This window comes from Gorilla gorilla, chromosome 9 (assembly GCF_029281585.2).
Source record: "Gorilla gorilla gorilla isolate KB3781 chromosome 9, NHGRI_mGorGor1-v2.1_pri, whole genome shotgun sequence".
Lineage (NCBI taxonomy): Eukaryota > Metazoa > Chordata > Mammalia > Primates > Hominidae > Gorilla > Gorilla gorilla.
In genome coordinates, this window is record NC_073233.2 from 133,569,882 (window position 1) to 133,582,462 (window position 12,581).

A 12,581-nucleotide genomic window follows, 5' to 3' on the forward strand; every position below is an offset into this window, starting at 1 on the left:
ATATTTCTTAAAAGACCTTTTTATTGTTATTAAAAATAGTAGGGAGCTGGAATCATTATCTTCGTAAAAACTATGTATACTTAAACTGTAGACAATAACAGTTGACTGCCTACTATGAAAGACGAATACATTAGCAATCCCACACTTTCTCCCATCTCCCTTGATTGCACCCGTCAATTTTTATTGTTTATATTATTAGAGCATAGCTACAACATTGGTATTCTAAACTGTCTTTAAGGCTTTTCAAAAAAAATGTTAATGTCAATGAAAGACAAATAGGGGAGCTGTTTTATACTGAAGGAGACTAAAGAGGCCTGATAACTAAGTGCAAGTGCAATGCATGATCTTTCACTAGATCATGTGTTTGAAAAAAACTATAACGGAAATTATTGGAACAATTGGGGAAATTTGAATATGGACTGTATATTAATTAGGTAATGTTTTTGTATCAGCGTCAGATTTCTTGGGTGTGATAATACTGTGGTTTGTAGGAGAATGCCCTTGTTCAAAGGAGAACAAGTGCAAAGCAAAGTTGAAGTGAAGTGATATTTTCATTCAGCTTAAAATTTAAAAAAATAAAGAGCAAACAACTACATAAAGGCAAATAAACACACACATGTCTGGTAGATAAGGCCAATGAAGAGTATATGGTTATTTATTATACTCTTCTTTCAGTTTTTCTGTAGATTTGAGTTTTCAAAATTAAAAATTAGGGGGAACTGTTACTGTGTAGAAATCTGAGGTCAGCCTGATAGTCTTCTCACTCATATAGGTGATTCACTTTCTTTCAGGTAGACTCAGAGATAAAATTTGCATAACATAAGAATCGTCACTTTAACCGTTTTAGAATGTAAAATGCAGTGCTTTTTAGTATATTCACAAGGTTGTGCAACCATCGCCCCTAATTCCAGAACATTGCATCACCACAGGGGAAAAAAAAAACAAAACAAAAAACCTCTGTACCACCTAGAGTCACTCTTTATTCCTTTCTTGCTCCATTCCCAGGCAACCTCGAATCTACTTTCTGTCTTTAGGGATTGCCTTTTTGGACATTTTATATAAATGGAATCATATAACATGTAGTCCTTTGGGTCTGTCTGCTTTCATTTAGCATAATGTTTTCAAGGTTCATAGCATCTATCAGTACTTTATTCCTTTTTATGGCTGAATAATATTCTGTTGTGTGTATGTATTACATTTCGTTTATCCATTTATCCACTCATGGACATTTGGGTTGTTTCTACTTTTTCGTCATTATGAATAATACTGCTGTGAACAATCTTGTACCAGTTTTTGTGTGACCATATGTTTTCAATTTCTTAGATATATATGGAGGAATAGAATTGTTGGAGCATATGGTAACTCTTCATTTAACTTTTTGAGAAACTGTGAAATGATTTTTCCAAAGCACCTGTACCATTTTACGTTACCATCAGTAATGTAAGAGGGTTCCAATTTCTCTACAACCTTGCCAACACTTACTGCCTCCCCTTTTTGCTATGGCCATCCTAGTGTGTATGAAGTGTTATCTCATTTTGCTTTTGATTTTATTTCTCTAAAGACTAATGATCTTGAGCATATTCTTATATGCTTATTGGCCATTTCTTTATAACAGTGTCCGGATATTTTGTCCATGCTTTAACTGGATTGTTTTTATTGTTGAGTTGTTAGAGTTCTTTTACATTCTGGACACTAGAACCTTGTCAGGTACCTGATTTACAAATATTTTATCCCATTCTGTGGGAGAAAATTCCCCCATTCTTTTGTTTTCTTGTTAGTGTCGTTTGATGTACTCAAGTTTTAGATTTTGATGAATTCCAGTGGATCTATAATTTCTCTTTTGTTGCCTATGCTTTTAGTGTCAAATTTAAGAAACTGTTGCCTGATATAAGATTGTAAAGATTTATACTTTATGCTTTCTTTTAGGAGTCCCAGCCTCCTAAGTAGCTGGGACTACAGTCTTAAAGTTTAGCTCTTACATTTAGGTCTTTGTCCATTTTGAGTTAATATTTGTATATAGTATGACGTAGGGTGCAAATTCAAATGTTTGTATGTGAATATTCAGATTCCAGCACCATTTGTTGAAGATATGTTTTCCTATTAGATGGTCTTGGCACCTTTGTTGAAAATAAATAGGTCATAGATGTATGGGTTTATTTCTGGACTCTCAATTCTTTTTTTTTTCCTTTTATTTTTCTTCCCCTGTGGACTCAATTCTTTTATTTCATGGATCTATATGTCTGTGCTATGCCATTACCACACTATGTTGATTACTGTAGCTTTATAGTGAATTTTGACATTAGAAAGTATGAGTTGTCCAAGTTTGTTCTTTTTTTCAAGGTATTTTGATTATTTGTGGCCCCTTGTTTTTCTGTCTTTTAGGATTATCTTATTTCTGCAAGAAAACAATTTGGAATTTTAAAAGAGATTACATTGGGGAGTATTTCCATTTTAGTATATATTGAGTATTCTTTATTCAAGATGCTTGGGACCAAAAGTTTTGTGGATTTTACATTTGTTTGTATTTTGGAATATTTGCATATGCATATTGAGATAACTTACAGATGGGACTCAAGTTGAAACATGAATAATTTTATTTATGCTTCATATATACCTGATACAGATAGCCTGAAGGTAATTTTATACAATGTTTTAAATAATTTTGTGCATGAAACAAAGTTTGTACATTGAACTATCAGAAAGCAAACCTGTCAGGTATGAAATTTTCAGTTTGTCACATGATGTCAGCACCTGAAAAGTTTTGGAGTTTGGAACATTTTGGATTTCAGATTTTAGATTAAAGATGCTAAACCTCTAATAGTAACTCTTCCAATCCAATAACATGGGCCTTTTTTTTTTCCATTTTTTTAGGGTCTTTAATTTCTTTCAAGAATATTTTGTAGTTTTCAGTGTTCAAGTCTTGCACTTCCTAGGTTAAATGTAATCCTGTTTGTTCTTTTTTTTTTTTTATCCTGATGCTGATGTAAATGGAATTTTTTAAAATTTTATTTTCAAATTGTTCATTGCTATATGCAAATGAATTTTGTATATTGATCTTGTATCCTGAAAATTTGCTGAATTCATTAACTCCAGTAGTTTTTCTGACAAATTCTTTAGGTTTTTTAATATATTAAAATTACATTATTTGGCAGGGCATGGTGGCTCACGCCTGTAATCCCAGCACTTTGGGAGGCCAATGCGGGTGGATCATGAGGTCAAGCGTTTGAGACCTGCCTGGCCCACATAGTGAAACCCCGTCTCTACTAAAAATACAAAAAATTAGCTGGGCGTGGTTGTGGGCACCGGTAATCCCAGCTACTCGGGAGGCTGAGGCCGGAGAATCGCTTGAACCTGGGAGGCAGAGGTTGCAGTGAGCCGAGATTGCACCACTGCATTCCAGCCTGGGCGACAGATCAAGACTCCGTCTCAAAAAAAAAAAATTACATTGTTTATCAATAGAGATACAGGAAATTGTTTTACTTTTTTTTTTTTTTTTTAAACCCAGATGCCTTTTAATTCTTTTTGTTTAGTTGTCCTGGCTAGGACTTCCAACATTATGTTGAACAGAAATAGAGTCTTTGTCTTGTTCTTGATCTTAGGGGGAAGTTTCGAGTCTTTCAGCATTAAGTATGATGTTAGCTGTGGGGTTTTTGTTTTTATGATGAAAGAGTATTGGATTTTGTCAAATGTTTTCTCTGTCTATTGAGATAATCATGTGGATTTTTTTTCCCTTTATTAATATAGCTTGACCTCCTGTGCCCAAGTGATCCTCTCATCTCAGCCTCCTAAGTAGCTGGGACTACAGGTGTACACTATCATACCCAGCTAACTTTTTAAAAATGTTTTTGTAGAGATGCAGTCTCTCTGTGTTTACCAGGCTGGCCTTGACCTTCTGGGCTCAAGTGATCCTCCTGAGTAGTGGGTACTACAGGTGTGCACCACCATGCCCAGCTAAATTGACAGTTTTCATCAGTCAGTTTATTTTGTCTAATGTTAGTATATCCACATCAACTCACCAGCTATCTTGTGTATTTTCATTTTTTTAGATGGAGTCTCACTATGTTGCCTAGGCTAGACTGTAGTGGCTACTTACAGGCACGATCATAGTGCAATGCAGCCTCAAATTCCTGGGCTCAAGTGACCCTCCTGTCTTGGCCTCCCAAGTAGGTGGGACTGCAGGCATGTACCACCATACCCAGCTACCAGCTCTCTTTTGGTTATTGTTTCCATGGTCTATTTTTTTTTCCTTTTCCTTTTAACCTATTTGTGTCTTTGGATCTAAAGTGCCTTAGCCAGGTGTCATGGCTGACACCTGTAATTCCAGCACTTTAGGAGGCTGAGGTGGGCAGATCACTTGAGGCCAGGAGTTTGAGACCAGCCTGGCCAACATGGTGAAACCCCATCTCTACTAAAAATATTTTAAAAATTAGTTGGGCGTTGTGGTGTGCACCTGTAATGCCAGCTACTGGGGAGGCTTTAGGTGGGAGGATAGTCTGAGCCATGGGAGATCAAGGCTGCAGTGCGTCGTGATCTGATTGCATGACTGCTCTCCAGCCTGGGTGACAGAGCAAGACTGTCTCAAAAAAAAAAAAAAATCGCTTCTTAGCCTTTTGGCTAAGATCAAGTGTAGTATTTATTCCTATCAGTTTAAGTGCCTTAATTTCTTTTCCACTTTTTGGACAGGTAGTTTTGCTGGATATAGAATTCTTATTAGCTTTTGTCTTTCAGCACTTTGATTATGCCACTACTGCCTTCTAGCCTTTGTGGTTTCTGATGAGAAATCAGCTGTTAATCTTACTGAGGATCTCTTTTATGTGAGACGTTGCTGCTGTCTTGCTGCTTTTATGTTTCTCTGTTGACCACAGTTTGACTATGGTGTATCTTGGTGTGGATTTCTTTTTTCATTCTGTTCGGAGTTCATTGAGCTTCTTGGATATGTGAATTAATGTTTTTAATCACACATGGGAAGTTTTTGGCCACTATTTCTTCAGATTTTTTTTTTTGTATCTAACTCTCCTCTCCCTCTTGGACTCATTATGTTTATTGTTGATATACTTGATGTGCCACAGTTCTTAGACTCTGTTCATTTTTCGTTATTCTTCTTTCTTTATGTTTCTCAGGGACAGTTTTGGTTGCTGTTTTTCCTTTATAAGGGCCATACTTTGTTTCCTTACATGCTTTGTAATTTTTTGTTGAAAACTGGACATATTGTGGCAATATGTGGCAACTCTAGAAGTCAGATTTTCCCCTCTTGCCAGTGTTTGTTACCGCTTGATGTAGTTGTTTGTTTTTTTTAGTGGTGTTTGTTTTTTTTTTTTTTTTGAGACGGAGCTTTGCTCTTGTTGCCCAGGCTGGAGTGCAGTGGCGTGATCTTGGCTCACTGCAACCTCCACCTCCTGGGTTCAAGTGAGTCTCCTGCCTCAGCCTTCCAAGTATCTGGGACTACAGGCACCTGCCAGTGTGCCTGGCTTTTTGTATTTTTATTAGAGATGGGGTTTCATCATGTTGGCCAGGCTGGTCTCGAACTCCTGACCTCAGGTGATCCATCTGCCTCAGCCTCCAAAGTGCTGGGATTACAGGTGTGAGCCACCGTGCCCAGCCCTAGTGATTTTTCTTATATAATTTTTTAAAGTTGGTATTGTTTGTCATGCATGGCTGTACGATTTCTGTCCCATTAGTTTTAGTGGTCAGCTAATGATTGGACAGAGATTTCCTTAAATTCTGTATACCAAAAACAAAAAATCTGCAGAGTGTTCTGTGTTTGTGTTGGGGCATACCTGCAATACTCAACCAAGAAGTTTACAACGTTGCTTCAGCCTTCACTATCTGCTTGTGCAAAATACAAAGTTAGTGCACGTGTAGAGCTTAGGGGCCTTCTCAGCTCTTTCCTAAGCATATGTACTGCCCTGGTCATGGGTGTGTCTTTTTAGATTCCCAGGTATATGTTGGACCTTTTCAGAGTCCTATTCCCCAGAAACATCTCACTCCCTAACCTCTTCTTCCAAACTTCTTGGGTAGTCTGTTTGCACCAGTTGCTTTCATTGCTTCAGGCAACAGAGACTAAAGCATTTTCCTGTAAGTGTTTTCAACAAACGCTACTCAGGAGCAGCTTTAGGACAAGGTGAGTTAGAGTTACAAAGGTGAAATAAAGACAAGCCTCTTTTTTTTTTTTTTTGAGATGGAGTCTCGCACTGTTGCCCAGTCTGGAGTGCAATGGTGCGATCTCAGCCCACTGCAACCTCCGCATCCCAGGTTCAAGCGATTCTCCTGCCTCGCCTCCCAAGTAGCTGGGATTACAGGCACCTGTCACCACACCCTACTAATTTTTGTATTTTTAGTACAGACAGGGTTTCACCATGTTGGTCAGGCTGGTCTTGAACTCCTGACCTCAGGTGATCCACCCACCTCGGCCTCCCCAAGTGTTGGGATTATAGGCATGAGCCACTGTGCCTGGCCAGGACAAGCCTTTTGATCAGGTCATTTTAGAGGGTCAGATCGGCTTAAGATAGTTTGTAAATGAGGTTTATTCTGCTCCCACCTGGACCTATACCTTAAATATGAACTGTTATTTTCAAGGCTGCTACTGAGTGAGGAGCAGGGGATAAACAGGGTAAGTTAAAATGCCAGAAAGCTCACTGTTCTTACTGCGTTTCACTTGTTTTGAATAAGTTGCTGCAAGCTTTTAGCTAGTTTACAATGTTCTGAAAAAGTTGATTCTGACAGGCTTTGGCAGGTTTTTGAAATTGCTTTTGCGGAGTAATGGACTTCTGGAGTTCTTTTCTCTGCCATTTTCACTGACATCACTCCTTGATTCACTCTCTCTCAGTTCTTGAAGTATTTTCTTTGTCTTTGAAGTTTAAGAGCTTAATCCAGATGTGTTGAGTTGAATATCTTGTATTAATTTTCCCAGAACATAGTGGGTTATTTCAGTGCTGCACAGTCGTGGTATAGTTGTGTGTTTTCATAGTTTCTTGAAGTAAGAATTATTACAAAAACTTTTGTAATTTGGGCTGTGTTTTTTGGGCAAATCTGCTGATCTTGCTCGGGCTTAACTCATACAGCTGTAGTCATTTGATGTCTTTACTGTGGCTGGTGGTCTAAAACATCCTTACTCCCATATTTGGAGTCTTGGCACTGTCTGTTAGCTGAGTCTTTCTTTCCGCATCATTCAGCTAGGCTGAGCGTCTTTCCATGCCATAGGAATGTTCTAAAAGACTGAAAGTGGAAGTTGAAGGCCTCTCAAGACCTTTGCCATCTTCTAATTGCCGCTCTAGCTTTTCAGCCACAAGTCAGGCCTTTTTCTTTCTCGCGTATTAATAATCTTGTTTTTCCTCCCATTATGTTTTCATCTTTGATTGTTTCTTCTTTCAGTGGTATTTTGGTAAAAGACAGTAAGTTTTGTTGCTATGAGTTCATATACACTCAATCCCTAGGAGCTGCACCCCTGTTGATAGATTGGGCTGGGGACACACATACCCACTGGGAGAAGAGAGACTCTGGAATGAGTGAGATTATCAGCATACTTAATATTACTCCTGTTATGGAGGTAGCCAGCAAATTTTTTTAATTGATACAATAATTGTAATGTATTCATGGGGTATGTAGTGATGTTTTGATTCATATAATGTATAATGATCAGATCAGGATAATTAGCATATTCATAATCTCAAACATTGGTCATTTCTTTGTGATGGGAATGTTCAGTATCCTTCTAGCTATTTGAAACTCTATTATTGTTAAGTATAGTCATCCTACAGTGGTCTAGAACTTACTCCTATCTAGCTGTAATTTTGTATTCTTTCACGAATCTCTGTCTTTCCCTTCCCTCTCCCCTTCCTAGACTCTAGTATCCTCTGTTCTGCCTTCTACTTCTATGAAATTAACAGTTTTTTTGTTTCCACATATGAGTGAGAACATGCGAAGTTTAATTTTCTGTTCCTGGCTTATTTCACTTTACATAATGTCTTCCAGTTCCACCCATGTTGCTGCAAATGACAGGATTTCATTCCTTTATATGGCTGAGTAGTATTTCATTGTGTATATATATCATATTATCCTCATCTGTTTGCTTGGCTTTTTGTTTTGTTTTTTTGAGACAGGGTCTCGCTCTGTCGCCCATGCTAGAGTGCAGTGGCGCAATCATAGCTCACTGCAGCTTCAACCTCCTGGGCTCAAGTGACCCTTCTGCCTCACCCCCCTGAGTAGCTGGGCCTGTAGGCATGCACCACCATGCCCGCTAATTTTTTGGGAATTTTAGTAGAGATGAGGTATCGATATGTTGCCCAGCCTGGTCTCAAGCGATCCTTCTGCTTTGGCCTCCCAAAGGGCTGGATTACAGGCGTGAGCCACAGTGCCTGGCCTACACTCATCTGTTGTTGGATACCTAGGTTGATTCCATATCTTGGCTATTATGAATAATGCTGTAGGGATGCAAATTTCTCTTCCATATAATTTCCTTTCCTTTGGATCAGTAGTGGGATTCTTGGAACATATAGGTAGTTTTATTTGTAGTTTTTTGAGAAACTTCTGTTCTGTTCTTCATAGTGGGTTTACTAGTTTATTATCTACTCACCCATGTGGCTTAACCTTATTTTTGTTGCCTTAGGTTACTGTATCAACAACTGATAGGAGAAACAATAAACTCATTTTCAAAGTGAATTTGTTAGAAATGGATGATAAAATATTGGTTGACTTCCGGCTTTCTAAGGTATTTTTATGTTTTATTGTATTCTTTCTATGGAAATATTTCTATGTGAATTTTTTTAATGGCATTATGTTTGTATATATGTGGCATTTGTAAATAGGTTACTTGCTTTTTTCATTTAACATTATGAGCATGTGTTTTCGTTATCTATTTTTCCCGAACATTGTTTTTTTTCAAATGACATTTTCCTTATTATAAAAGTTTTTGCCAGGCATGGTGGCTCATGCCTGTAATCCCAGCACTTTGGGAGTCCGAGACGGGTGGATCTCAAGGTCAGGAGTTTGAGACCAGCCTGGCCAACATAGTGAAACCCCATCTTTACTAAAAATACAAAAAATTAGCCAGGCGTGGTGGCGGGTGCCTGTAATCCCAGCTACTTGGGAGGCTGAAGCAGGAGAATCATTTGAACCTGGGAGGCGGAGGTTGCAGTGAGCCGAGATGACGCCACTGCACTCCAGCCTGGGTGACAATACAAGAGACTCTGTCTCAAAAAAAAAAAATTTCTGCTTTTGTGAAAAATGTAGATAAGCAAAAAATGAGAAAATAAAAATAATTCTAAATTTTCAGTGATCACATTAATATTTTGAAGCATTTTAATATTTTTCTTAATTTATGTCTTTTAATAAAAATTATGATTTGTTACAAATATTTCATTATAATTTAATGAACCTTTACCAGTTTAATAATTCTGTGATTGCTATTTTATGCATAGATTTTTTTGTTCATATTTCTGATGATTTCTTTAGAAATCATTGATTCTAAGATGATAGTATTACAGCCCTTGATATATAAAACCAAAATAACATTTTTCTCTGTTTTCGGAGAGATTGTATGTGGCTCTAAAGAGGGTTGGAGGGGTAGCTGCTGTGTTAGAGCATTTGCCTCAGTACTCTTTGTATTAGAGATTTGCTGCAATAGTGTTTTTCAGATGCTTGCTACAGAATTACATTAAGATCGTAGTATAATGAAATTCTTCTCATAACTAAATCTATTGATTTTGGTCAATAGTGTTATGACAACAAGACTTCAGTTTAGTTGTATAGCTTATCGTTAGTTTCCAAACCCTCACTGCCTATGCAATGTAATGACTTAGGTCCAGATATACCAACAGCTGAAACAGATAGGATGCCATGTTTATCTGCTCTCTGAGCTCAGTGCAGTAGGAACAGTGATGGGCATGAAACCACATCAGAATTATTTGTGTAACAATTTTCTCTGCCAGGATATTTGGTCTTCATAAACAGACCTAAAAGAAAATGGTAGCTAGACATACCTAAAGATGTTTGTCTCTTGTTACCACTACAAAGAGATTGATTTTAGGACAGAATTTTGTTTTTGTTTTTGTTTTGACATAATTTTTTAATATTATTTCTAATATAGGGTGATGGATTGGAGTTCAAGAGACACTTCCTGAAGATTAAAGGGAAGTTGATTGATATTGTGAGCAGCCAGAAGGTTTGGCTTCCTGCCACATGATCGGACCATTGGCTCTGGGGAATCCTGGTGAATATAGTGCTGCTATGTTGACATTATTCTTCCTAGAGAAGATTATCCTGTCCTGCAAACTGCAAACAGTTCCTGAAGTGTTCACTTCCCTGTTTATCCAAACATCTTCCAATTTATTTTGTTTGTTCGGCATACAAATAATACCTATATCTTAATTGTAAGCAAAACTTTGGGGAAAGGATGAATAGAATTCATTTGATTATTTCTTCATGTGTGTTTAGTATCTGAATTTGAAACTCATCTGGTGGAAACCAAGTTTCAAGGGACATGAGTTTTCCAGCTTTTATAGACACATATCTCATTTTTATCAAAACATTTTGTTTAATCCAAAAAGTACATATTTCTTCCATGTTGATTTAATTATAAGATGAACCAATAAAGACATAATTCTTGTGACTTTTGGACAGTAGATTTGTCAGTCTGTGAAGCGAAGCCAGCTTCAAAACATATCCCCAAGATTTGTATTTATATTTTCAAAAGGGCCTGGCCAGTTATATAAACCTGTTTTTGAATTATAATGATTAATTAAAATTGCAAGTAGGTGTTTTTTCCAGTGTAGTTAGTAAAATACTTGTATTTTACAGTATTGTATAAACTCTAGTGCTTAACTAACTTTACTCTAAAAATTACTGTTGAACATCTTAAATATTTTTCTATGTTTTCTATTTTCATAGCCATATTTTAACCTTTTCAACTTACTGGTGACCAAGCTTTTAGGTGATAAAGAATAAAAGAGGGAAGGGAAGAGTAAGGAAGCTATAAGAAAAATAGATCTGATTCTTTGTTCCTTTACCTATTAGACTTACAAAAACTTTGTTTTTCTAATAAAATTTGTATCAACTTTGGGGCATATTAGGTTGAGGCCTTGGCTCCTGCCTGTAGTCCCAGCTACTTAGGAGGCTGAGAGAGGAGGATCGCGTGAACCTGGAAGTTTGAGGCTGTAGTGAGCTATGATTGCACCAGTGCACTCCAGCTTGGATGACAGAGTAAGACCCTACCTCTAATAAAAATTTTTAAAATTGTAAAACATTATAAAATTAATCAGTTATTTTAATCTGAAGCCAAGAACATGTAGAATGTTATGATTAGAGTTTATCACATATTAATGTATACTGGCAAATTGTGTTACTGGAGTATACCCATAGGAGGAATAAATTCAAACCTGTTTTATTTATTTGAACCTATTTACGGTATGCGTAAGAATTGAGTCAGTATAAATTCTCAAATATGGGAGAAATTTTGTTCTTGAGAATTATCTGAGTCATTAGTATTTTTCAAAAACCGCTCTCACTGACTTGAACCTCTTCTGTGAGCTCTAACCTTTTACCTACTTTACATTTCCACTTGAATGTCTAGTAGGCATCTCATGACCAAAAACAGCTTTTGATTCCTGTTCTCCAACCTGTTCCTCTCCTAGTTTTCTCCATCTCAGAAATGTTACTTCCTCTGCAGAGTCTTTCCCTGACTTATCTAAAATAATAACCTCCTCTGTTTGCTGTGGGAATTTGTATAGAATGGTGGGAAAATTTCAAGTTTCATATTTGGATTAGCTCTGACATTTATTTATCTGAACACTGGTAATTGCCTCAGTAAAGACACTGATAATAAGTACCTTTTAGAGTTATTTTAATCTTTAATGCTTTAATGTGCAGGAAGAGTATAGTGTCCTGTTTTGCACAGAAAGGCATTCTGTAAATAATAAGTTGCCTTAATTTTCCTGTAATGTTCATTATATTGTTGTGGGAAGGTATTTACTCCTATTATTAAAAATAAAAATGTGTAAAATTTACTACCTGAAGATAACAGTTCAAATTTTGATGGAAAAATCAACCTATGCTTGTGTGTGTGTGTGTGTGTGTGTGTGTGTGTGTGTGTGTGTGTGTGTAATGTGTACAGTGTGTGTGGTTGTTGAGATAAGCATAATTATATAAAAATACATAAAATATGTACACTTCAATGTGCAGTTGTAAAGTTAACATTCACTTAACCACAACTCAATTGTAGAAAGATCATTTACAGACCCTTAAGAACTTCCTATATGCAGTCTCCCAATCACAACCCACTTCTTTCCCCCAGAAATAATCACAAAATAGACTTTGGTGATAGTCTTTTCCTTGGTGTGTTTTAGAGTGTTCTCAGCTATTTATGCAAATAATATCATTTAGTTTATGTATTTTTAATTAATATGGTTTTTATTAATGAACTTTATATACATTTTGCTTTATTTTTCATGTGTTGATTTTTTATAGCCATGCTTTTGTGCATATTGAATTCATTAATTTTAATTTTTATATAGGATGTATTTATGAACATCCCACTAACTATTCTGCTGCTAATTGATATTTGGATTGTGTACAGTTTGATGCTATTA

General features: G+C 36.6%; 1 protein-coding gene and 1 pseudogene across 2 annotated transcripts in view; both read left to right on the plus strand.

Moving 5' to 3' along the window:
* Positions 1–12,008, plus strand: part of CHEK1 (checkpoint kinase 1) — a 32,476-nt gene extending 20,468 nt beyond the window's left edge. For both annotated transcript variants that reach the window (XM_004052376.5, XM_063693653.1), the window contains exons 12-13: positions 8,606–8,707; positions 10,085–12,008. In XM_004052376.5, the coding sequence (XP_004052424.2) occupies positions 8,606–8,707; positions 10,085–10,180 (198 nt within the window). In that variant the 3' untranslated portion in view covers positions 10,181–12,008. The remainder of the gene's footprint in view (positions 1–8,605; positions 8,708–10,084) is intronic.
* LOC115936422 (uncharacterized) lies at positions 4,595–4,736 on the plus strand (annotated as a pseudogene).
* Positions 12,009–12,581: the final 573 nt, after the last annotated feature.